This window comes from Mesoplodon bidens (genome assembly GCF_964165515.1).
Source record: "Mesoplodon bidens genome assembly, chromosome: 9".
Classification (NCBI taxonomy): Eukaryota; Metazoa; Chordata; class Mammalia; order Artiodactyla; family Ziphiidae; genus Mesoplodon; species Mesoplodon bidens.
The window spans coordinates 48,029,709-48,056,029 of record NC_138166.1 but is presented as its reverse complement, the minus strand read 5'-3'; the positions used below and the strand labels follow the sequence as shown (position 1 = coordinate 48,056,029).

The 26,321-nt window shown below is 38.5% G+C and overlaps 1 protein-coding gene across 2 annotated transcripts; it reads right to left on the bottom strand.

The window, feature by feature from the left end:
* PON2 (paraoxonase 2) lies at positions 1–26,230 on the bottom strand. Of its 2 annotated transcripts, none has more exons than XM_081244305.1 (9): positions 26,095–26,230; positions 18,063–18,133; positions 11,019–11,074; positions 7,319–7,484; positions 6,661–6,751; positions 5,009–5,209; positions 2,044–2,125; positions 1,194–1,322; positions 1–620 (listed from the first exon to the last, which is right to left on the bottom strand). In XM_081244305.1, exons 1-9 carry the CDS (start codon positions 26,166–26,168, stop codon positions 462–464), a joined length of 1,029 nt encoding a protein of 342 aa, XP_081100431.1. In that variant the 5' UTR covers positions 26,169–26,230; the 3' UTR covers positions 1–461. The 2 variants fall into 2 exon arrangements, with proteins under 2 accessions (XP_081100431.1, XP_081100430.1); XM_081244304.1 differs by having other exon boundaries at positions 6,661–6,787; positions 26,095–26,229.
* Positions 26,231–26,321: the final 91 nt, after the last annotated feature.

Sequence of the window (26,321 nt, the reverse complement as noted above, 5' to 3'; positions counted from 1 at the left end):
TTGGATTTTAGTTAGTCTTTAATGTAACTCCAACTCTTTAATAGTAAACAAAGATGTAAGTACAAAACATCAAAACATGTTACCTATCAGTAGTTCTGAGTCACAGTGGTCACACTGGTGGAGCTGAGGTCACTTACATTTTAAGGAAATATAATCTACCCTGTTTCAGTGGAATTCATGCTCTGGCAGTTGGAAAGCAGGCTTATTTTATGCAAAGTGTATTCACTTTACCGAAAGCAGCTTTCTTCTCTCACCTTTACTTGGCAATTTAAAAAACTGTTCACTTTCCTTTTACGTTAAAAGTGCTATGTGAACTGAAGGGGGGCTTTCGTTACTGAAATAAATTTACTATACATGTCATACATTTCTGGGTCAGCGTTGCTGGTTAAAGTCCCCCAGAATTAGCAATTCATAAAAAATTGTTAAGAGAAGCTAGCATGCCTGCATAGCAAAAGGACCATTTAGAGTTGACAATACAGGGCTCTGTGGTATAAAGTGCCTATAAGCAGCTTCCTATCATACACCGAGGCCACAGAACTTCCCTGGAGAACAGACCCGTTGTTGGCATAAACTGTAGTCACTGTAGGCTTCTCAGATAGAATATTCTGGATGCGGAGAACCTATTCAGGAGATACAAAGGATTAATATAGAACCACCATCCACCCATGTCACTCAGTCACCAATAATCTTCCACAAAGACACAATGATTAAGAGGACATGCTGTTGAAAATAGCAGTTACCAATTTTTTAAATGTTTAAGTTACTTTGTTAAACCTTCAAAGAAAGTACTTTCTTAAACCATCTAGTTATTGCATGCCAACACAGGATTGAGTGTTATTATAGTAATTGAGCATTAATAGAAATACTTCCACACTAATGTGCCTACTTTCTCACTACTTTAGTACGAACAAAAGTAGTGACATGTGGAGAGCTGACAATAAGCCAGGTATTTAAAAAATTGCCAGCATACCACACAAGGAGGGCGCATGTCTTTATAAAAAGGTCTTTTGACTAGTTTCCACCATAATTTAATACATCAAAAGATTACTTTTCTAAAAGTATTTGAACAATGTGAAAATCTGCCAATTATTGGCTTAAAGCAATTACAAAACCAATCACCACATAAGTTTATTGTATTATTAGTTTAAAAGGACTTGAATAATTAAGGTTGAAAAGCTAAAAAATATAAACACCTCTGATGAGGGAGGATTGTTCGGGTCATAAATGAAGAGCTTCTGGCCATTAGGATGACAGCCTACCAAGATGTCCCCCGAGGAAGGATCAATAGATAAATTATCCACCAGTGTATCCAACTTGAGTACCTTCCAAATGAAAAAAATGTAATATCTAAATGCCATGAGAAATTTGATTAAATAATTTAGGGCTAAACTTTCTTGCCCCTATGCATATGGGGAAAGTTCACCCATCTCCTGCTTCCACCCTTTAACACCAATATTGCTTAAAATAAATTTAATACACTGGTTTAGAGTCACTTTTCATTTTTCCTAAAATTAAGAAAGTTGGGGCAATAATCAATCTCTCTAAAAAATGAATTCCTTTCCCCTTAAAAGATGCACAGTGATCAGTTAGCTCAAGGAATTCATTCAAAGCAAAATAGGAAATTCTTAATCAATCTAAAATATGTGTTGTCAAGCAGGAAGAAAATAATAATGGTGTGGAACCCAATTTCTACCTTCATTTATTATTGAAAGAACTGACAACTTGCATAAATCTTCATTTCAGAATTCATCTATTAGTCTTTTCAATTGTGAAAATTCTTATTGGAATTCATCAGGTGCCATCAGTACTTCATGGAATGGGCTCTAAATCTGATGCAAATATCCCTCCCAACACACTGCTGCATGTAATCAGTCAGTTCTTGTGATTGTGGGAAACAAGAGACTTGGCCAGTTACAGAGAGGAAGCAGTGAAAAAGCCAGAATAGCAACACTGGCTATTCTGTTTTAAGTGAGGAATTGTTATAGTATAACTATGTAATTTCAAGATTAATGTCTATCTTAGATAAAGAAAGAAATATTTTACCTTCAATTGAGTTAAATTCATATTAGGGTGTTTTTCCAAAACATGAATTTCATGAGCCAATATATCAGCAACATAGATGTACCTTTGCAGGAAGGACATACTGGTTAGAGCCCCAGGCTAATATAAAGCTTCATTAACACAGTATGATGAATAAGTCTTAATAACCTGCCAAGAAGTTAATCAATGATGGGCCCTCAAGGAATGCTTGATAAAGGTCAATTTTTATTTAAAAAGTAAGCTTTCAAAATCAATTCAGTGTTACTACAACAATCACGGAATTGTTAAATTATTTTCCAAAAAGTTTGTAAGGAAAAATAATATAGGACATCATATAAAATATAAAGTCTGTGATATTTGCCACTGAAAGGACAGTAAAACAAATATTTGGTTTCAAAAAAAAAGCTTTTACATTCTACAACATAATTTGATATTTCAAGGGATCATTTACATGTAGAAACATATGGTATAAAACAGAACACATTTTATTAGAATATTAATACTTATTAATATTTAATAAATATTAACATCAAGAAATGTAAGAGTTAGAAATAAGTATCTATTCAGAACAATCTGTCTATATCTAAGGAGGGTGAATTAATGGACTACTTCACGGTAATTTTTCTCATTGAATTGCCTGTTCCATGGCAACTGTTCTATTGAGCAATTATAGTGTGTAAAGCCATGAACTCAGTATTGTGACAGATATAAACATGAAGAAGACACAGCCTTTTCTCCTGAAAAGTTTGTAGTGTGTTGGGGTGATCAGATGGTTTAGACACATTAAACAAATAATACAGCATGATTGGTACCGTAAGACATATTTCAGGTCTAGAGACTGAAGAAATCTCTAACTCCTAAAAAAACAGAAGGGCTTACAAAGGAAGGGGCATCTGCAGTGGACATGGAAAGAGAGACTGGATTTGAGGATATGAGGACAAAGCATCTTTTAGGCAAAAGAAAACATGTGAACAAAGGCACAGGGGCAAGAATGAGAGGCAGTTTTGCAAAATAATGAGTTCTTGTCTAAAGCATAGTAAGTGTGGAAACAGTAGATGAGGGAGGTTGGAACTAGCTTATTAAAGAAAGTCCAACCCATTAGCCTGCCTTGATTTGATAAGCAACTGGGGTCCACTGAATTTCTGGAATAACAGAGTGGCATGATATCAAATGGTCAGTTCTGTTCAACAATTACTAAGCATGTGCTTTGTGACTGGCTGTGCTCAGTATGAGGATTCAAAGATGAAGCAGACTGAGGTCCCTCTTTTGGATATCTTGAAAGGGCAGGGGAGTATAAAAGACAAAGTTGGCAACAGTGCGAAAAATGGAAGTGGACTGAAAACAAGTGGGAAGAAAGTGTAATACTCCAGCCAGAGAGGATGAGAACCTGAACCAAGCAGGTGTCAATGGGAAGGAAGAGGGGGTGAGGGTCAGGGACGGAAGCACAGATAGAACCAGTGTGACTTGCTCAATGGCTGAATAGGAATGGTGAGAGAGATGGAGCTAAAGCTGGATGCCCTATTGTTATTATTTTTAGCTTGGGTGACTGGAAAGTTTGACTCTCATAACTGAAAGATGAGAGTTGAGGAGAAAAAGAGATTTGGTGGGAGAGGTTGGATTGGATCAATAATAGACAATTTAAATTAAATGATTCTATATTCATTTTTCTGTAATCAACAAGAAAGAAGAAATTGTCATGAAAATAGACATTTAGTTGTCACAGAATGCCAGATTTATTTCATGTTATATTTGTAGTAGTTTAAATTGTTCAGTGTGCTAAGGTAGTAAAAGGGAAAGTTAATAAAGACTTTAATATCCTTCCTATAGGTTACAGTTGGACATATAAAAATAGTGAGAAAATTTGGGGGGGCAATTTGGCAGTATCTATTAAAGTTAACATTTAAAAGGAGCACCCTTTAAGTGAGTAGTTCTATTTTGAGGGGTTTGTTCTACAGAAACACTTGCACAAATGTGCAAAGAGGAGGCGCTCATAGCCCCACATTTAGCCAGTGCCCAGTGGGCATCTGAACCTAGGTCTATATGACTCCAAAATCTGAAGATTTAACCAGTATGCTGTATGTAATTCTCCCTTGGGGGGGTTTTCCTTAAAAATATTTGGATAAGTTTCAGTGGTAAATGAGGAATAAAAAATGGTTTTTAGGGGCTTCCCTGGTGGCACAGTGGTTGAGAATCTGCCTGCTAATGCAGGGGACACAGGTTCGAGCCCTGGGCTGGGAGGATCCCACATGCCGCGGAGCAACTAGGCCCGTGAGCCACAACTACTGAGCCTGCGCGTCTGGAGCCTGTGCTCCGCAACAAGAGAGGCCGCGATAGTGAGAGGCCCGCGCATTGCGATGAAGAGTGGCCCCCGCTTGCCACAACTGGAGGAAGCCCTCGCACAGAAACGAAGACCCAACACAGCAAAAATAAATTAATTAATAAAACTCCCAAAAAAAAAAATTGGTTTTTATACAGAAAAAAAAAACCCTACATATCCATTTATAGAGAATTGGTTAAATTAGTTTACAATCATCCTGAAAATGGAATAATATGCAGCCAATAAAACAATGATATATTTATTTAAAAGGAAAACACCTACCTAATACTTTAATATGAATATATAAATATGAACCCATTTTATAAAAATTTACATTTATAAAATTAAATTCTACAATGATATATACCAAATTTATATACTGTATATAAATATATATTTATATATTACATGTAAATATATAGTACATATATGTATATATTTTATATAAAACATCTATTTAATAATATGTTACATATAATATATGTATTCTATATTATAGTAATATTTGTAAATATTATATATAGTATATTTATCATAGACCAAAAATATCAAGTAAGCTATTTCTACATTGAAAAAAAAAAAGCAAAGTAAAGAATTTGGCCCAGCACCATGACTGAGAAGAAATGAAAATACTTCTATAAGAGACCATACTTTTTATCAGGTGAAATATTGATCCCATTTGCTGAATCAAATCCTTCCGCTACCACTTTAACTTCATTTGGACTGTAGTAAACGACATTTGTCCAGTGTAAGTTCAAATATGTTTCCAAATACTTTAAGAAAGGATCAGAGAAATAGTGGTCATTGGTAGCATAGAAATGTGCTGGTCCAACAGCTATGATATCATTTACACTGGAAGAGAAAAATAACATGTGAGAGAAAATAAAAAGCCAGTTGGTCTCAGTATTAAAGATTAAGTCTCCAGAAGGTTTACATAATATGTGCTTTAAATTTTTGGTGAGAGGTTTCCCAGGAAAAGCTCAGCTAAAATCACATGGCTATAGTCATATGTAATCTACTATAATATCATTTGCTGGAGAACAATTTTTTATGGTACCAGGTAATTTGAAGACAGGCCATTTAGCAATTATGGCAGGTTATTATAAAAGGAAAAAGAACTTGGTGCCAACAGAGTGTGTTTTTTGACAGCAAGAAATGTAGGGTTTAACAACAATACGAAAAGACACAGCTGTCCAAGGGAGAGAGCTCGGTGGAGCCTCATTGGCTGGTGAGCTGATTGGGCTGTCAATAACATTTATGTAGCTTCCATTTTCTCAGTTGCTGGATTTTCCTGAGTTCCTTTGCTTAGTTATTAGTCAAACTAAGGTTGACTGTTCAATTTCTACCTGACTCACAAAGCCGACCTGCCGAGAATGAACAGGCGCTCAATAAACACTTGCAGAGAGATGAGATGAATGATGAAATTGCCATAGTGAAATGCTTCAGGTGAGAGATTTATATGCTAAGAACAATTACATTTTTAAAACCAGTTAGGTAAGGGTGTTATTAAATTTAAATTCCAATTATCCTATGCAAAAATATCTGAAAGAGTGGCTTTCTCCTTTGTTAAAGGAAAAACAGAGCTACAGGGAAGGTGGGTCCCCTCTCTGAAACAGCGCCCTAACACAAAGGCTGCCTGGATGGTACTTATGCTCCTGTTTATTATGAAGTGAATTTTTGGAAGAATGGTTGGCAGTTACACACTTAAGTCCTAGATAGGGAAGTGACAGAAATTAAAAATATTCATCAAGTTCAAACTTAAAAGATGCAGCTGAGCCAGGGAGGGGCACATCATTCTTTTTTAGTCACATTATCAACCAGCTTTATGTTCTTGAAATAGCAGTGACCCACTTCCAATTCTGCAGGGCCATTGGCCCACAGCTACCTTGTGAAAACAGTTCTTGCTAGCCCCATACTAAGCATACAAACTCCATATAAAGCAGACTACTCTTCCTTGGCAGGACAGGTGTTATTACTATTTGGATGGTGAGTCATCTGAAATGGGAGGTGACAGAAGGAAAAATGGTGAGGTTTGTCTTCTACTCTTAAGATGTCCCTGAAGAGCAAATCCCCGGTAGTCCAGCATTTCGTTATTTCTCAAGGGAGCCCACACAGAACACTGATATCGACTTTCCCTGCTCTGCAAGGAAACTATGTATACACACATACACATATAAATACATGTATTTGTTTATGTGTATATATATGTGTATTTCAGCTCTTACAAAAGGTGAAAGGACCATCATAGGGAATATTTGAAAATGCTACAGATAAATCAGAGAATGAACAAAAGGACTAATTACCTTGGAAGAAGCTCATGTTTGATTGTTTTTAGATGCAAAAGAGAATTTTCTTCCTCTTCAAATTTAAAAATTTCTACTGTATTCTTGAATTCTGGGTGGTTTACAACAAAGAGATAAACTGTGTTATCTAAAGGATTGAAAGAACAGAGTTAATTTACAAGATATAACCATAGGACCTCTGGGCAGACACTGACATTTAAATACCACGAGCAAGGAAAGGTTGAATGTATAAGCTGTTAGACGACCTAACAGATCATTCTTCTTCCCGTCTTTCCCATCACTGTCTGTCTGGTGTTATTTCTGATCATTGGTCCCCTGACCTTTAAGAAAGAGTGTTTCCCACTCCATATACAGAATTCATGAATAATCTGTTAATAGTTGAATTCACAAATATAGCTCTTTTTCAATGTAATGATAATATTTGAAAAGGTTATGAAATCTAAACATTCTTTCAGGTGTTAACCGTTAGAAATTTCTAAATGTAGTATAACTTACTGCCAGCTGAAGAGGCAAATGATGGACTTATTTGTATGAAGAATACAGAAGTAATTCATGAGTTAATTGTTCTCTTACTACAGATATGATCCAAATCTATTTTCCATAGTCATTTGCAAACCACTGTAAGTTTTTTTAATGTTGGTAGCTCATCAGCTCTTACCACTGTCTATGAAAGTGCTGATACCATGTGGATTAAATGAAGCCAAATTAAATCCACGGCTGATTCTTAATTCCAGTGCCCTTGGGTTTTCTTCTTTTAGATCCATCATTAGTATTCCTCCAGGCTTATCTGGTGCAAAACTGTGGAGACCTGGACATTTTAGACCCTTTTTAAAACAGAGGAAAAAGTTAAATATAAAGGCTTAAGTATTTTTACTTAAGCTAAAGTGGCAACTATAAATAAATGATAGAGACTTTGGCTAAAGGTGGTGGCATAAACCTGCAAACACAAAGAGAGCAGAGAGGAAACAATAAAAAAAAAATAATTGGAAGCTGGGAGGCTGAAAGCTGAGCAATAACTGATATTTCTGAGTTGAGGCAGAAGACTAAGGGTTTAGTCTCTTCAGAGGGTAACCAGAAGGTTGGTGGACTGGGAGATAACACAGAGTTGAGGGCGGGGATAAGCCACTATCTGACGCACATTCATTCTCTCCCCATTGTAACATGAGGTGGGACTTCGTCTCATTTGTTCACTGCTAGACCCCAAGGCCTGGATCAGTGCTTGGCGTGTAGTCAGTCTGTCCTTTTCCTACTGATTCCAAATGTTGCTTTTATCATGTACTAGATCCCTGTTTACATATTGGTCTGTTTGGACTCATGCCTAAATCCTGTGATAATATGCCACTTTTTAATTACTGTAACTTTATTTATAAGATACAATACGTATATATATATATATGGCAAGTCCTCACATCCCACACCACATTGCTTTACCTTTCCAAAATAGTCTTAAATATTTCTGCTCATTTATTTTTCTGTATAAATTTCAGAAATTAAGTTGCTGTTCAAATGGAACCTTACTATTACTGGTAGTAGTAGTAGTATTACATTTCCTATTTGTTTTTTCCTAGTGCATGGGAAAGCCGTTGAGTTTTATATGTTCATTTTGAATACAACCATATCACTCAACTCTCCTATTAGGTCTAAGAGTCTGTTAGCTGAATCTCTTGGACTGTTTAAAAAACAGGTAATCACACTATCTGAAAATAATGTCAGTTTTGTCTTTTTTTCTACCTCAAATTTCTTTTTCTTGGGTTATTAAGAACTCTAGTAGATTACTGATAGTTACAGTATTTTAGGGCATTTTCTTCCTTTTCTAAACATTAATGAGAAGGCAGTTAATGTTGCACCACTAAGAATGGTATTTGCTATAGGTTTCTGGAGGGTTTCCTTCTACTTCTAGTTATTTTGGAGCTTTTAATCAGGAATGAGAGTTGAATTTTATTTAATGCTTTTTCAGCACTCACTAAAATAATCGAGGTCTTTTCTCTTTTAAATCTTTCAAGTCATACTTTATGCAAATTTAAAAGAGTACCAAAAAAATCTCACTTTATGCACAAATTGTATTTAATAGAAATTTTCTCCAATTAAAAAAAATCTATCAAAATTACACAACTTCAAGGCCCAACAAGTAGAATAAACTGCAATTATGCTATTGCTACATGGCAGTGCCAATTCAGTGGTTAATAATCTGTATTCTTTATTAATGTCCCATAAATGATAGGGTTTCAATGCTCAGGAAGCTCTACCAGGGATGTAATAACTCTCCATAGTTATTGTAATACTCCCCATCTTTTAACACTCCCTATCATTTTAACCTGTTTTTTCTCTTTTTCAAATTTTATTTTATTTCCACCTGTGGTAAAATATACATAACAGAGAATTTACCATTTTCACTATTTTTAAGTGTACAGTTCAGTAGTGTTAAGTACATTCACACTGTCATTTAAATCTTTTTTCTATTCTGTGTCATCTAATTCCTCATTAAGTGTGATGTTAGTTTTGAGATGCCCCTCAAGCCTATAACTGTGGAATAGGATGGGCTAATTGGCTACAATGCTTGGAAGAATAAACAAATGCCATGATATAGGGGTTATTCATTTAGAAAGGAGTGCATTCTGGGAAATATTAGAGACAATGCTGAGTAAATTAAAAAACATCAGTAAAATGAGATTGTTTCTAAATTTGAAAAAAAGAAAAGAAAAGTCATATAACCAAGGAAGGATAAGAGAAAAACACGCAGAAGAAATTCTGTTGACTTGGCTACAAGGTCACTGTGACTATATTAAGCCTCTTAGCTAAAATGGCTGTAGATTTATTGGGCTTGGAGACCTCACCCCTCCTAATTCAGATTTATTCCTGTGGGGAGAAAATCTTGAAATAGGTGACTTCTGGATTACGCAAATCTCTGAAAACAGCTTCTTTGCAAAAAAAAAAAAAAAAAAAAAAAAAGCAACTGCCTTCTACTCTACTCTGGATATTTGCATTTTAGTTATGAATAATGTTGACTAGGAGTCTCAGTGTTTTTTCCTAAGAATATAAGATATGCACGCAAGCATGTGCTTCTACACAAACCCAGAGTCCTCCTAGAAATGCCATTTTACTCATTGTGCGTAGGTAATTAACTAAAACTTTTAAAGCCATAGTTTTAAAATTTAATATTGGGCTGGCCAAAAAGTTCGTTTGGGGTTTCTGTACGATGCTATGAAAAACCCGAACAAACTTTTTGGCCAACCCACGTAAATATCAATGTTTCTGCCAAAGTCTACAGTATTTCTTTTCTCCCTCTGTGGTAAACAACCAGCCACTCACAGCCTTTCATATAAAAACCATCAGGAACCTGAAGAGTGTTCTAACCCTCATTCTCATCTCAGCTGAGTTCTCTCACCTTTCTCCTAAGTCTGACAACTATTTTATTAGTGTTGTGACTCTCTTCTGAAGCATCTCCAAGTTTTTCACATCTTTCCTGAGTCTCAGTGCCTGAAAGTAATGGCTGCTGAGAGGGAACAGAATAACTACAGGCTGCCTTCAAAGTTGGATACTTCTTTCTCAAGAAAAACTGAATCCATGAAGATGCCAAGGTCCCTCACCTTGGCCCACTCCCGGGAGGAGAGAGAGGTGGTCAGAACTTCCTCCTTGGCCCACATATACAATTTTCTAATTAGAATGCATATTGGTGTAGCCTAGCATCACTCAGGCCAATCAATTTTAAAGTCTTTGTAATGTATGCCTGAAAAGGTTGTTATTTTTCAGCTTATAAAAATTAAGGCAAAAGTGAAGGGTATAAATAAGCTCAGTCAATGACATTCCACTTAAGTTAGGCTATTTGGGGAAAAAGAAAGAAAGCAAAAGCACTGGCCTTTGTCTAGGAAAGTTGGTATATTGTTTGAAAATAAATAATAACAGCAAGAATACTAGTTTCAAATTGAATATCTAATGGAAAGGTAGACGCTGTATTTAAAATAGCATAATGTAGTATCAAATATCCATAATAATGCCCGAAATACCCTTTTTAGTAACAAACTTTTAGAACACAGATCGCATTGGAATATTTTAGTGCAAGGCAGTGGGAACATAAAGAGTAATAAATCAATTGGCAAAGACTTTTTCATCCCTACATTCAGAGAAGCTGGAGGAAAATTTCCAAGGTCCTGTTTGACCTGTCTTTTTTTTCCGAAAATTTCCAAGATCCTGTTTGACCTGTCTTTTTTTTTCAGAAAATTTCCAAGATCCTGTTTGACCTTTTTTTTTTTTTGAAAGTCAGGAATTTTAAAAACAAGTTACTGCTCTGAAGGCCTCATCAAACTCCCTTGTACCTCCTCCACTGAGACTGGGGGGTGGGGGGGAAGGAAGATACTCACCACACTAAAGAAAGCCAGACCATTGGGAAGTATGTCAATATCTTCAGAGCCGGCTTCTGTTAAGTTCAAGAAATAGATAAATGTCATGTTCGAATTCTGTGACTTGTTAGGTAGAGCTTTGTTTACTTTATCAGTATCTGTATTTTTCGGAATGGTTCCGATTTTTTCTTCCAAGGAACCACTCTCTTTAATAAACGTCAGTCTAAATCCTTTCCTGCAGTGAACTTCTGACTTTAAATGTTAGAGATTTTATGTCTACTCAAATCAAAGTCAAGTAATCACCACATTTCCAGCTATAATACCGAAAAAGTTGACATCTGTACACTCTTATGATAAACATCCAGATGTCTGTACCAAAGTAATTGACATCAGGGGAATATTACTTTCAGAATGAAGGGCTCATCTTCATTTAACCATGCAAATATTCTTGTCCCTTTCTCGGCTCACTCAATCGGAAGCAAACACAGACATTTCTCTCATTAACAGAGATAAAACACCTGGGATTATATAGTCCCTCTTTAAAAAACAATGCCTGCTTGTTCTCATAAGCAAAGAAAGCTTTCTGTTTAATCTTTAAATTTAGGCTTTAAATTACAGGAAAAAAACTAGCAAAAGAAGATTAATGAAAAATACCATGCACCTAAGCCAGGTGAAACTTCTAACAGTGTCTCTGAAACAGGCTACAATTACTATTGATTGTTTATCGATTGTCTGCAGTACACTCCACACAGCACAGCAAATAATTAGACATAAGACCTTGCCAGTGGTCTCGCTGTGTAAATTCCACAGACAGAATAGACCCAAACACAAGAAAAGAGGAATAAAAATGGCTTAGATTAAGCCAAATCATGACACATTCTTTGAGTCCACAAAATCCAACCTTCCACTTTAAGCCCTCTCCAAAGGATTTCTCCACGATTATTTCTAGGTTGTCAAAAACAAACAGCATCTATCCAGCTATATGGATTTTGATTCCTCAGTTTGCATTTGGCTGGCCACCTCCAGTGTTGCTGGCTCCATCATAGTGGAGAAAAGCAAAAAAAAAAAAAAAAAAAAAAAAAAAGCCCAAAACTTCACTTCATAAAGATGACCCATATGCTTGCTTCTCAGAAAGAAGACAGATATAAGTTTAAGTATTGTATGCTTGAGTTCTTAACCTGCGGTCTGTGGACCCCTAAGTAACCACATATGGATTTCAAAGAGTTTATGAACCCTCTGAAATTCTATGCAATGCAAAATGTCTTGTGTATGTACAGATAAGACATTTTCTGTGAAAAAGGTTCTTGGCTTTCAGCAGATTAAAAAAAAGGGTCTGCAATACCTCCCAAAAGTTAAAAACCTCTAGATTCTAGTGCCATGGTGTTTCTCAACTGATAAAGAGCAAGGACCAAGGAACACTTCACCATGTATACATACACAAACACACGAACACACACACACACCTGCACACAGAATTCTAGTCCAAGTTCTGCTTTCTAGATCCACTGAGTAGGAGCTCAGTTAATTAAAATTTGTTGTTCCTGAAAAATCATTTAAGACAATTTAACTTCAACGTGTGCATGCTTACACACATAGACAAAGAAAAGATATGTAGAAAAAAACTAACAATGTTTTTTGGGTGGTGGGATTGAGTGATTTCTTTGTTTTAAAAATTTCTACAAATAATCATATTCTTTTAATAAACAAGAAAAGAACAATGTTTTTTAAAAGATACATTCATGTCAACCACATTGCTGCTTCTTTCTGTTTAATCCCGTTGCCTAATTCCAAGGAAAAAAAGTCATATCTGTAGCTTTCTTTAGAATATTTTCCAGATCTTCTCCCCGATCTTTATTTCTATAGCCATTATGACAGTAGGCTTTTATCATCTCATAACACCTAATTTTTTCTCCTCTAATTCAATAATAGAAATAGTAGTAGTGTGAGTAGTAACAGTAATAACTACTAACATATATTAAGTGTTTATCAAGTACCAGGCTCCTTATACGTACTTTACATATGTTAATTCATATAATTTTCGTAACTCTAAGAAGCAATATTATTATCTCTAATTTTAGACTAGAGAATATGGAGCCGTTGAAAGGGTAAGTAAATTGTTCAAGGTCACAAACTGGGAAGCTGGGATTCAAGTCTTTTGTTCTGACTTAAAAGTGCATAGAAAAAATACAACCTAGCATTTAATGAAATTTCTCTCTCAGAACCATCCCCTGGTTCCTCTCTGAAGACACTTTACTTTGTAAATCCAACTGTGGTCAATTACATATGTTGGCTTTTCCCCCAAAATGTTTGCTTCCATGCCTTTCACCAAGATCTTCATCAATTCATATCCTGTACTTTTCTTTCAAACACTCTTTCTGTGGAAAGTCTTCTAACTTAGCATATCTGATTTTGATCCCTTCTTATTCCTTTAGCAATTATCTATCTGTGTCAGAGATGGCCAACTGCTCCCCAGTATCCATACTCCCCTTCTTTCTTTTCAGCTACAGGTACACGGCAACATAGCTACAGGCATTTTCTACCCCTTCTTGCTGATAGAGGTGGCCATTTATCTGAGTTCAGGTTAATGGGACATGAGAGTACAAGGTAAACTACTTGCAACTACTGGGTAAAATAAAGTAAAAATATCCATGTAAATTTTCTTTCTACCCCTTCCTGCTGGGAAATGGCAACAACTGGAGTTCTAGTCTTATACCAAGATGGAAGCAATATGTTGAAGATAGCTGTGCTGCTTCATCAGCCTTTGTCCCAGAATGACCACACGGAGCAGAGTCATCTAATCACCCGAGGTCATTTGCTTATCTTTGGACTGTCACATAAAAGAAAATCAATTTCTCTCTTCTCTAAGTTACTTATTGTAACTTTATAACAGCAAATCAGCCATTGCCATACCCAACAGAGTATCCAAAATGTAATGTAGCCTATTATTTTCCATGTTTTTGGTTCATTAATCAGATGTGTGTATTAATCACTCTGGGAGAAAATACTATATTGGGAAAAAAATTGCAAAAGTTATTTAACCTCTCTGAGCCTTAGGTCCTTATCTGCTATAAAAAGAAAAAATACGTCTATATCTCACATAGTGGGTTTTTCTGTTTTCCTTTTCATAGGTAGATTGTAAAGTACTTGACGACAAGGGCTACAAACTTTAATGCTTTTTTTAAAAAAAATCTCTCAAGCAGCAGTTATTATAAAGATCTTGACTGCCAAGTGTATAAAATCATTTATTAACTCGAGAAATAATCCATTCAAAATTTTGTTTTAGTCCAGGACTCTGAATGCCAGCATTTTCAAAGACATTTTAAAATGTTTTAAACTTTTAAGCCTCAAATAGAGTTAAATAGCTCTTTAATTATAATTTTTATTATTTAGATGTCGATATTATACCAAATGTTAGTTTCTGTCTGTTAGATACATTGGAAAGGAATACAATAGAATAAATAGTGAGCTTACTTTCTGACCCCCTGAAGGCACACATCCTATATGATATGTGGTAGTGATTATTACTTATTAAAACAGAAAGACATGAGATGATATGATATGTATAAAGCACCTAAGAATTGCAAAGAGTTCATTTCTAGTCATGGTGAATGTAGGCTTATTTTATGTGTGTGTGTGTGTGTGTGTGTGTTTGTCTTGATGGGAACTGGGGGGACAGGGGATATACCTGTCCCCTTACCTCTTGGAGGGATTAGTTGGCCTCAACTGCATGGCTGCTACTGTTTCCAAAGTGGAAACTAAAAAAGAGAACCCCTCTACTCCTGCTGCCTACCAAGGGACATTGCTTTTGCCTATGGGAAAGTAGGCCCTGTTATTCCTTTGTAGTCAAAGGCCACTGAATAAGCAACTTTTGTTAAAAACGTATAACCACAAGCTATTATTAACCATTATGCATCACTGACATAGCATTCAACGAATGTTCATATAGTGTATGCTAACCACAGAGCAAAAGCAAAGAAGGGGGAGAGAAAAAGCACAGTTCTAATTAGATCTAAAAATGTATCCCAGGGGCTTCCCTGGTGGCGCAGTGGTTGAGGGTCTGCCTGCCGATGCAGGGGACATGGGTTCGTGCCCCTGTCCGGGAGGATCCCACGTGCCGCGGAGCGGCTGGGCCTCTGAGCCATGGCCGCTGAGCCTGCGCGTCCGGAGCCTGTGCTCCGCAACAGGAGGGGCCACAACAGTGAGAGGCCCTTGTACCGCAAAAAAAAAAAGTATCCCAAATGTGCTTCTAATCACTCATCGTCTTCGCTCTGTTGCCTTTTGAAGTGCCTCAGAGGCATTAAACACTTCACAAGAGGGGCCATAGGTGACATATTTCCTCATTCTTCCCAATTCCAGACAGCAGCTCACACACATCACAACATAAAGGTCACAAACACAGACAGATGCCTGTTCAGAATACAAATGTTGTTGGACTTGTTTTTCTCTGAGGAGCCCTCCATTCCAGTGAGTTGTAGCAGCAATACACTTGGCAGTTTGTACAGTAATGTGTCTGGCTGTGCCCTATTGTCTACTCTGAGACTTGAATTCGCAGAAGGTGGGCTTCACAGGGCCAAGGGCTGTTTAATAATTTGACATTTATTAACTCAGTAGCAAAAGTAACCTCCGAGATCACTGACTCAACCTCCCAACCTGTACAACGTCCCTCCCAGACGCCATCTGGCTTTTGCTTAGTGACCGGTTCCAAGGGGACTCTTTGTGATTGCGGCCAGAAGGCAGGATGCAGTTGCTGGGTTTTTTGGGACTCCAGACAACCTTAATTCTAGGACAGTCTGCATTATCCTGCACAGACCTTTTCAATCTGGACAATCTGGTATTTGACACTGAGTTTGTATCCTCCTGCTAAGTGTTTGGGCAATAAACAAAGAGGGGAAACCCCAGGAGAGAGAAGTCCAGGAGTCTTGTGAAGGGAGATAGGACTGGGAAAAAGTACAAAAGTAGCAATGGGAAAAGGGGACAAGAGCACAGAGGAAACAGATGTGTACAGGAGGAGCAGGGAGCAGAAAGAAGCTCTGAAGTAGAAAAGGCTTCTCTGAAAACAAATAGTTTCCATGAAATGGAAGCCTTCTTTGTGTGATCCAGAAAAGGCTCACTACTTTGTTTTTGATAAAAGAGCATTATGAATCCTGTCTGGAGTGAATGTGGTTATAAACATGGGGTACTGAGTTTATTAGTGTTGCCAACGCGAGAGCAATTTAGCAAAGACTATCAAAACTTTAAACATATGTGCTAACTGAACAATAATCCTGCTATTAAAGATTTATCCTTCAGATAAACAAATGCAAGAGCTATATGTACAATGAAGTTCACTGACTTGCTTGTAGTTGCAAAAAACTATAACCACTCAAATGTGCATTAAGGAACTGGGTAAATAATCATGGTACATGCAAATATTAAAAAGAATGAGGTAGATCTACATGTGCTTATGTGGAAATCTGTTCACACTGTGTTCAGAATAAAGCAAGTTACAGAATATAATCTTATACTAAGATGCCATTTGTGAAAACAATAGATATAAATGTATATGCATATATTTGTTTGCATTTGCACTGGAAATACCAGAAAGGATAAAACAGAAACTCTATCTCTGAGGTTATTTTTGAGGGAGGTAGAGATTTTTATTTATTTATTTATTTATATTTTATTGAAGTATAGTTGATTTACAATGTTGTGTTAGTTTCAGGTGTACAGCATAGTGATTCGGTTATATATATGTTCTTTTCCAGATTCTTTTCCATTATAAGTTATTACAAAATATTGACTATAGTTCCCTGTGCTATACAGTAGAACCTTGTTTTTTTTTTTTAATTTAAGTAATTAATTTATTTTTGGCTGTATTGGGTCTTCATTGCTGCGCACGGGCTTTCTCTAGATGTGGCAAGCCAAGGCTACTCTTCATTGCGGTGTGCAGGCTTCTCATTGTCGTGGCTTCTCTTATTGTGGAGCACGGGCTCTAGATGTGTGGGCTTCAGTAGTGTGGCTCGCAGGCTCAACTGTTGTGACGCATGGGCTTAGTTGTTCCGCGGCATGTGGGATCTTCCTGGACCAGGGCTCTAACCCGTGTCCCCTCCATTGGCAGGTGTATTCTTAACCACTGCACCACCAGGGAAGTCCCTATCTATTTTATATATACTAGTGTGTATGTGTTAATCCCACTCCTAATTTATCCCTCCCCCCCTTTCCCCTTTGGTAACCATAAGTTTGTTTTCTATATCTGTGGGTCTATTTCTGTTTTGTACATAAGTTCACTTGTATACTTTTTTTAGATTCCACATATAAGCGATAGCATATGATATTTGTCTTTCTCTGTCTGGCTTACTTCACTTAGTATGATAATCTCTAAGTCCATGTTGCTGTAAATGGCATTATTTCATTCTTTTTCATGGCTCAGTAATATTTGTGGGGGGTGGAGATTTTTTGTGTGTGTGTGGTATGCGGGCCTCTCACTGTTATGGCCTCTCCCATTGCGGAGCACAGGCTCCAGACACGCAGGCTCAGCGGCCATGGCTCACGGGCCCAGCCACTCTGCAGCATGTGGGATCTTCCCGGACCGGGGCACAAACCCGTGTCCCCTGCATCGGCAGGCGGACTCTCAACCACTGCGCCACCAGGGAAGCCCTGTTGGGAGATTTTTATTTTCTATTTTATAACTTCTCTTCCTTCTGACTTAACTTCACCAGCTGACTCCTGGGCTAATGGTACACAGAATTCAGTGGCCACACATAATCCAGACTTGACAAAAATACAGACTTGACAAAATACAGAATACAGACGACAAAACGAGTTCAGCAAAGTCACTAAGCAAGCAAGAAGTCTAAAACAAACATAGGATTGTACAAATAATTAATAAATCACAGTGAGAGTAAGAGAGAAGAAGAAATACAGGGTGTATGAGATCAAAAGAGATTGACTGAAAAGGTTTTTGCTGATCTAATGTGACTTTTCCTCTGATAAACAGTAATTATGTGCCAAAATACTGTTAATGAGTTTTCTAGTGTTGTGGGCCAAGGAATGTAAGCTGTGTAACAAGCATTTTCTCAGACGTACCGATTCCTTTAATCAGGTGGCAGTTTGGAAGGTCTACAGATTCTACTTCTCGGGAGGCTTTAAGTCGATTCCTGTTAAAAAAAAAAATCTATCTGTTTACATATTCCCTGCTTTGTAGCAGAAAGGGTTTAAAGAGGCTTACAGCAATACATAAAACACAGCATAAATCTAAAGCAGATAAAAGAGAAGACAGAAAACAAGGGTAGGAACATAAAATAGCACCAGAAATGAAGATAAAATAAAAATGCATATCACAAAGTTCTATATGTGAACATGGGTCGTAAAAGGAAAACAATAATTCAACAAATACAACTTGGAATGCAAGTTCCTACGCAAATGTATACACGGCACCAGGTCCCATTTCTCACAGCTCTTGTGTTGTGGGAAGAGCTTCAGATGTAGAACCAGAAGCCCTGTCTTCCTTCTGAGGACCCAGAGGGGCTATAAAATGCCCAGACTCTGCAAAATGACACAGTGACTGAAAGCAGGCCAAGAGAAAATGGCATTGTTCAGAGCCTGGCTCACAGAAGACACCTCATAAATAGATATTAAGAAACAAGTGGAGAAAGTCCCATCCCCGTGACTGTTTATTGGGGTGAGAAGGTTGGAGAGCACCAACTACTCTAGCCAAACTACTTGCTGTTGTAATTTCATAAAAACGGAAGTGAAGACATAATGAGAAAATGTTGAGTTCTAATAAAGCATCTTCCCTCCTCCTTCCCACCCTGGAGTACAGGGCCACCAAGCAGGGTGGGCAAACACATCTGGGCTCTGTTGTTTGAAGGCTTTCCCTGCTCTCACTGTCTCACCTTCTCTTTCTGTTCTCCACATCCACAAAGAATGACAAGCGTGCCTGCAGAGTAGTTTACATGTTTCAAAGTGATTCACACGTACCACACGTTTAAGAGACAACATGACAATTTGCCAGTTGTCTCTCTCCTATTCATATCCTTGCCAGCTTCGGACTTCTAGACACCGAATATGGGGAAGGCTACTGGTTTCTTGGCGAGATGGAAGAAGCCGAGGCCTGGACAACCCAGAATTACCAACAGGTGGTGGCAACTATATATTTTGGCAATTCATATATATATATCCATATATATATGAAAGTTTCCAATTAAACTGTTAATCAGTATGTATTTGGAATCATATAACTCAAATACTGTTAAACTTCTTGAAACAACATAGCAATAAAGCAATAAAATAAAAATAAATGAATGAAATAAAGATATAGGGCTTCCCTGGTGGTGCAGTGGTTGAGAGTCCGCCTGCCGATGCAGGGAACACGGGTTCGTGTCCCGGTCTGGGAGGATCCCACATGCCACGGAGCAGCTGGGCCCGTGAGCCATGGCCGCTGAGCCTGCGTGTCCAGAGCCTGTGCTCCACAACGGGAGAGGCCACAGCAGTGAGAAGCCCGCGTACCGCAAAAAAAAAAAAATATATATATATATATATATATATATATACATATATATATAATATATTAATAGAAAAAATAAAGAAAATAACATATAAAAAATTTAAATAAAGCAGTAAAAAAAAAAATACAAAAAAATCTCAAGTCTACGAGTCCCAGCAGTGATTTAAAGGGGAAAACAAGTACGCTTAGCCTTACATAAGTAGTAGAAGTAATACTAGTGAGGAGGGTGCTGCTGATAATCATGGGTGGTAAAAGGAAATCAATACTAAGAAGGGCCAACATGTATTGAGCCTACCACTGTTCTATGTGATTTACCTGAATGAATTCATTTAATTCTTAAAACAACCCGAAGAAGTAGGTACCATTATCCCTATTTTAGAGGTAAGGAAAATGACTTCCCTGAAGTTCAGCACCCAGCCAGGAAGTTCCACCCAGAGGCTCTGATCTGCTGTTGTATCTTTCTCAGGAAGGGGTGAAGAGACCACGTTTCTGTCATAGCAGCAAGACTGCATGACCTTCGGCAGGTCAATTAATCTCTGCAGGCCTTAGTCTTCTTTATGTATAAAAATAAGGATGAGACTAAATGACCTCCAAGGTTTACTGACATTGTGTGATTCCAGAAACAGATGTAAATTTAAGTCAGTAGGTCACAGCTGAAGTTTCATCAAGTTTCTGTATCATGTGTTGGTTTGGGTGTCAATTTTATACAACTTACTTTTATGCCCATTTGACTAAACAAAGATGGGGTAATGTTGATTACCATCTACCTTTCTCAAAAAATTCTATGGATAAAATAAAATTCATATGTGTTCGGACACTTTGGTATGGGTTATTTTTCAGAGACAACTTAGGTTTGCGTCAATGACTAATGGTTACACTTTGCTGACAGGGTGATCTTCATCAGCTAGTTTAGTTGTACAATATCATATCTAGATATGCAGACTGCCCGCTATTAAAACTGAAGAGTAACACAAGGACTGTTACTAGTTAATCAAGTCATTTTTTCTTGTGTTTCCTTTATGATTAAAGAGAGAGGATTTTGCTTCCATCCTTTGTGGCCCATCAAGACTTTCAGGAGAAAACTGCTAGGCTTTTTGCCTGGCAGAACTACCAGTCCCCTACTCATTAGTGGACTTCTGTACTCCAGAGTGGCAGCCACTATTAGCTAACAAACCTAAAGCCATTCACACCCCTTTCTTCCTTGCTCTTTTCCACTGCAGAAGCAGGCAAGCCAAATATTTGCTTCCAGCCCCCTTTGTACTTTAGGGGTAATCATATGACCCAGCCTTTTGGGAAAGATACATTTATTACTGGTAGAAAGGGCAGACATAGGAAGAGCGCTAACTGGCAACACTCCTTCCTTCTTCATGATTTGACCATGTATGTGGTACTTGGGACTACAGCAATCATTCAGCATCCTTAACACAAGTATGAGGACACAAAGCCAACAGTGGAGGATCAAAGAACAAAAACATCAGAACCTAGTTCCTTGATGTGATCACTGACTCAATGGACAAGCTCTAGGATGAATGACTCACAGAGTTTGTATCATGTGAGAGAAGCAAGCTTCAATATGTATAAGCTACCATTAATTTGGTGTATGCTACTTGCAGCTGAAAGCACTCCTAAATGGTAACAGGTTTAAGAAGTTTGGAGAATATACAAGAGAAAGCTATGCAAACTCTCTGGACTAGCAGATCAATAAGCCTATATATATTAATGCCAAAAACAGATAAATAAATAAGTGGTACAAACACAAATAAGGCATATTTTTGCAGCAGCCTATTTGCTCCCTAACACTTTATGTCCACAGCATGCTTATGAACGTACTAGATCAGAGATGGTGTGGCAGTTGCCACTCTGTTGTCATGCAGACATTGCTAATCAATTACAGCACTCTTTCTCTTTAACTCAGAGCCAGCTTAGACACAATGTTCCAGGCCACCACTACTAGTCTATTAAAATGGACACTCTAGATGAAAGCTATTTGCTTTCTTTGTTCTAGGTTCCTTTTGTTTTTCTCACTTTCCTTTTCCTTTTCATTAGAATTTGGTTATTTTCCTTTTAGTTACGAGTATATGATAGGTATAATACAGGAAAGAATGCATACTGCCTTCCTTCAACTGAGCCAGAAATCATTCCTCCAATGACCCCCATCAGAAACATGTACATCATGATTCTTAATCTGGGGTCCAGTGACCCTCACAGAGTCCATGGGTAAAATTCAGGGGTTTCTGAATTCTGATGGGGAGAAAAATACACATCTTTAGTTAAACCTCTGACTGAAACTGAATATTTCTTTTGATGATGAGTGTAGGCAACAAACCACTGAGCTTTCTACTAGCAGTACCTGTGACTCTGTCACTAACAGAAATTACAGACAGTTTCATCACATTTTAGTTGTTGTAGATATCTCAAAATACCATTTATACTCATCTCTGCTTCACAGTATCTACTGTTAGGTATTCAACTACTTCTAGATCTACTTAAGGCTTTAATAAAGAAGGCCATGTTATTATATCCTACATTAGATCTTTTAAATAGTTTGGCAATAGAGTTTAAGTATTTAAATTAGTATTAACTTAGATAGTATTTCAGTTTGGTTTGTAATCCTATGTATTTTATTTTATGCATTTAGGAACATGATGCTTGCTGAGAAGGAGTCAAGGCTTCACCAGACTACCAAAGGGATCTATGGCACAAAAGAATCTAAGAACCCCTGCTCCAACGTCATTGTCATCATAGGTAACTTTATTGATCACTTACTACATGTCTGACATTGTTCTAGCACTTTACAAGAATGAACTCATTTATTTTTTACAGCCCCTATATGGAGCATATAGTACTATTATCCCCATCGTACAGATTAGGACACTGAGGCACAGAAAGGTGAAATAAAAGCCAAGGTCTCATGTAAATAGTGGAGAATTCAGGCGACCTGGCTACAAAGCATGAACCCTTAACCAACAGTCATTACCATGAAATGAATCTCTATTTCCTTCACTCAGGAAAAGGCATTACCCATCCAAAGTGGAATGGGTCACGGGCAGTTACTGATTATCTTGCCTCATCGTGTGGTAACAGTAAGGATGCACCAGTTTGGTGTGCCAGTATGCTTTGAGCAAACTGGGAACACAGTGTTACTACCAGGTTTGTTCCATATCTCACTGCCTTTGAATTTACAAACCACTGATGGGGCTTTATCTTTTACGTACAGACTTAAATTCAGACAAACTGGGGCTTTATCTTTCACAAACAGACTTGTAAAACCCCTTGGAATTCACCACTTGGTCCCCTGTAATGCTCTTACTTAATTAAGAATTTGTGCTTAGGCTTGTAAAGCTGGGGAAAGTTTGCTCCAATGGCAGAGAAGAGAGGAGGCCGTGGTGGAGCTGGGACAAACTGTATTTGGAATCAGAAGACCTGGCTTAGAGCACAGGTTTGGCATTAACTTCTGAACTAACTAGGCAGCCTCTCCAAGCCTCAGTTAATATTATGTATAATATAGGAAGGAAGACATATATGAAGACTGGAAGAAGGCAGGAAGGTAAAAGGGCTTTCTTTCCAAATGTCAGTAAATGTATGTTTTAGTTTAATATAATGAACTGCTGATACTTTCAACACAAAGACCAGCACACAGTAGTCACACAATAGATAAGGAGGATGGTGGTTGAAAACAAGTCTGCCCCTTCGGAAGTGTTCAAAAGCTGACTGGATAGCTTCTTGGTGGAGCTGTCATAAAGGGTGTCAGGCAACAAGCAAAAAGTTCAGATGCTTGTATTTGGAGTTCCTGCTCAGGCATAGGTCTCTGATATACTCAAGTCTCATGATTCATTCAAGGGTGTGTGCTTTGCAACAGGGAGCACTGGCCTGGGGACATGTTTGTATTTCTACTTTTTCCTTTATTGCTGCACGAGGGAGGAGTGGAAAAGTTGGGTGTGACATGCCATCCTCCCCCGGGAACCTTAGCCAGTTATAGTTCAGAAGGAAAGAGACAACCTTGATTCCATTTATCCATGCAGGACATACTTATACTAAAAAATCATTCACTGTTTACCTGAAATCCAAGTTGAAATTTAAGTGGGCACCCTGGGGGAGAGAAATAACCTGAGTGCCAAAGTGCCATCTCTAAAAATAGAATAATGAAATAGAAGGCCGCAGATGAGAGGAAAAAACAAACCAAAAACCTGTTTTTGAAGGGCCTTTCTTTATGTGGAGGTGGGAACATGCTGCTTTTCAAAATACTCTAAGGGTCTGAAAGGAGAAATATTATGCATTTAAGCACTCCACCAAACTTTGTAAATAGCAGGCACTTGATATTCTGCACTCATAGGGTTGCCAGATAAAATGCAAGATGCCCAGTTAAATTTGAATTTCAGATAAATAATGAATACTATTTTAGTCTAATTATATCCCAAATATTGCATGGGATATGCATATACTAAAAAATGATTTGTTGTTTATCTGACATACAAATTTAACCGGGTGTCCTACATTTTTATTTGCTAGATCTAGCCACCCATCATTCACCCCAACATTCTCACATCAGCCAGTATAAGCCTTCAACTGTCCAATGAGATTACAACCCTATGAAGTCACTGCTCAATAAAGTTTATTATAGTCAAGTCTTTATAAAGAAAAGATGCATTCAAATTTAAATGATTTATCAGGTGCGTTCTATGTAAATTAAATAAGCTTTATTTACTTTTTCTTAGGTTCGCATCTACATTTATCATTTAAAGGGACTTAAATTTAAAACCTTAAGATTAGTAAGAAGAAAAAATTGACTGCTAATTGAGAAAACTTCAACTTATGGAAACACTGGTGGTTTGAACTTTAGGGATAATTTAATGAGCTTGAGAACTTTAGTGGTCCTGCCTTTGAAACCAAGAGCTGGACAGATCATACAAAATCACCCAACTCGATAACGTTCTGCAGAACAGGATGGTCATTTATATAACATGAAAATTAAGCTCAACATGTCCGTTTCTTACCAGTAAATGTTCCTCCTCCAACTCTGATGCTTCCTGTTGCATAGACACTGTTCCTCCTCCTGGCATCCCTTTATGAGCAGATGAAGCTGCAGCTAAGACAGCAGAGCTGGAAACTGTAGTATCACCTTGGCCTTACCCCTCATCCCTGGGGTTCCAGAGTTTGGGCGAATCTACTGCAAGACTTTAACTAGTTTCCCCAGGTCTATTTGCTCTCTCTTCTGGTACTTGTCAACTCCAACTGCATGTTAGAATTGTCAGGAGAATTTTTTTAAATAAAAAATACTCATGCCCGGGCCCCACCCAGAGCAACAGAATCGGAACTGCTGGGGGTGCAGCCCAGACAGCAGGCCTCCAGGAGATCCTAAGGCTCAGCCAGGACTGAGAACCCCTGCTCTACTCCAGTCCAGCCTCCCAGGTCATCTCTACACAGCCCACCTGGTTATGCTTTAGATGTTTTAAAGAGGTTCCTGTTTAAAAAAATAAAACACATACAACAAACATTGCTAGTTCCCCTTGGCCTATCTAGGCAGGCCCCAATTTTTCAACGTAGGTTTAACCATCTCAAAACCCTACTCCTACTGTTCTCATCCCTTAACTTTATGCTCTGCCCAAATCTAAACTTCCCCCGCCATTCCCTTTCTTCACGCTGCACTCTCCATCTGGGACTGCCTCCTTCATCCCCACTTGTGGTTCACCCATCCCTTAAGGCTAGTGTCAGGTGTCTCTTCCTCCTGAACTCCATCTTCAGGAGTTGTAACTTCTCCTCCTTAAGCCAACAGGGGTTGATTTGTACCTGTCCTGAACATCCTAATTTATCTCTTTGTTTTATTTCTCTCCTTCCCTTTAATAGGGTAAACTCTTTAAAGGTAAGGACGGTGCCTTACTCTATTACAGGAGGCTAAGAGTGCACAGCGTACAGAGAAGGTGCTCAACACTTCTGGAATTCTTTCACGTGAGGCTTAACGTAATTTGAGTTGATAATTTAGAGACAATGACGTCTGATCACCCACGTTTTTTCCTTATAACTAAAACATGAGATGGACTAGGCGTGTCCTGTTTGGCATTCTGGCTTTGGTGTTCCCAGACGAAGAGATAAATAAGGAAGTGATGTAAGAACAATAGCTGACTATCTTAAGTATCTTTGATCAACCGTGCCAAGATTAGAGAGCAGAGGAAGAGTTTCTCAAACTCTGCAGGGGAGAGATGGAGAACAACTTTATTAAAGACGGAGGCTGGTTTGGGCAACAAAGGGAAGCAGCACCAATGGCCTGAAATAAATCTTTATAATTAAAGTTTCAGTGCATGAGTAATAGTTTTGTTTTCAAGTTAAAGCACTAGGTTCGCCCCTGGGTAAATCGCAAAGCACTCGCTTGTCAACTTAGGTAAGAAAGACCTGGGTGCGCAGCAAAAGCTGACAAAAACTCGCTATGAAGGAAGTCTCGCGATTCAGCCCAAACTGTGCCGGGTTTTGCTGGCGGCTGGGGGTTGGGGTGGAGGAGCTCCGCCGGCCGAGGAGCAGAGCGATGCAGAGGTCCTCCGCGGCCGCCGGCTCCGGGGTCCCAGCTCGCGCGCAGCCCCGGCCATCCCGAGCCTGGGGACCCGAGAGGGCCCCACCTACCTGAGCGCCAAGAGCCTCTCGCCCAGGAACGCCAGCGCTATCCCCAGCAAGCTCAGAGCCAGCAACCGCCCCATGTCGCGGAAGCCGCGCCGCCTCGCTCGGCCGGGCCCGGGAGCACTGTGGGCGGCGCCCGCGGTCCGGCTCTTGCGCGCGGGCCGCGCTCCGCCCCGAGGCCGGCGAGCCCGGTTCCTGCTCACAGGCCGCGGCGGCTCCGCCCTCCGCGCGGC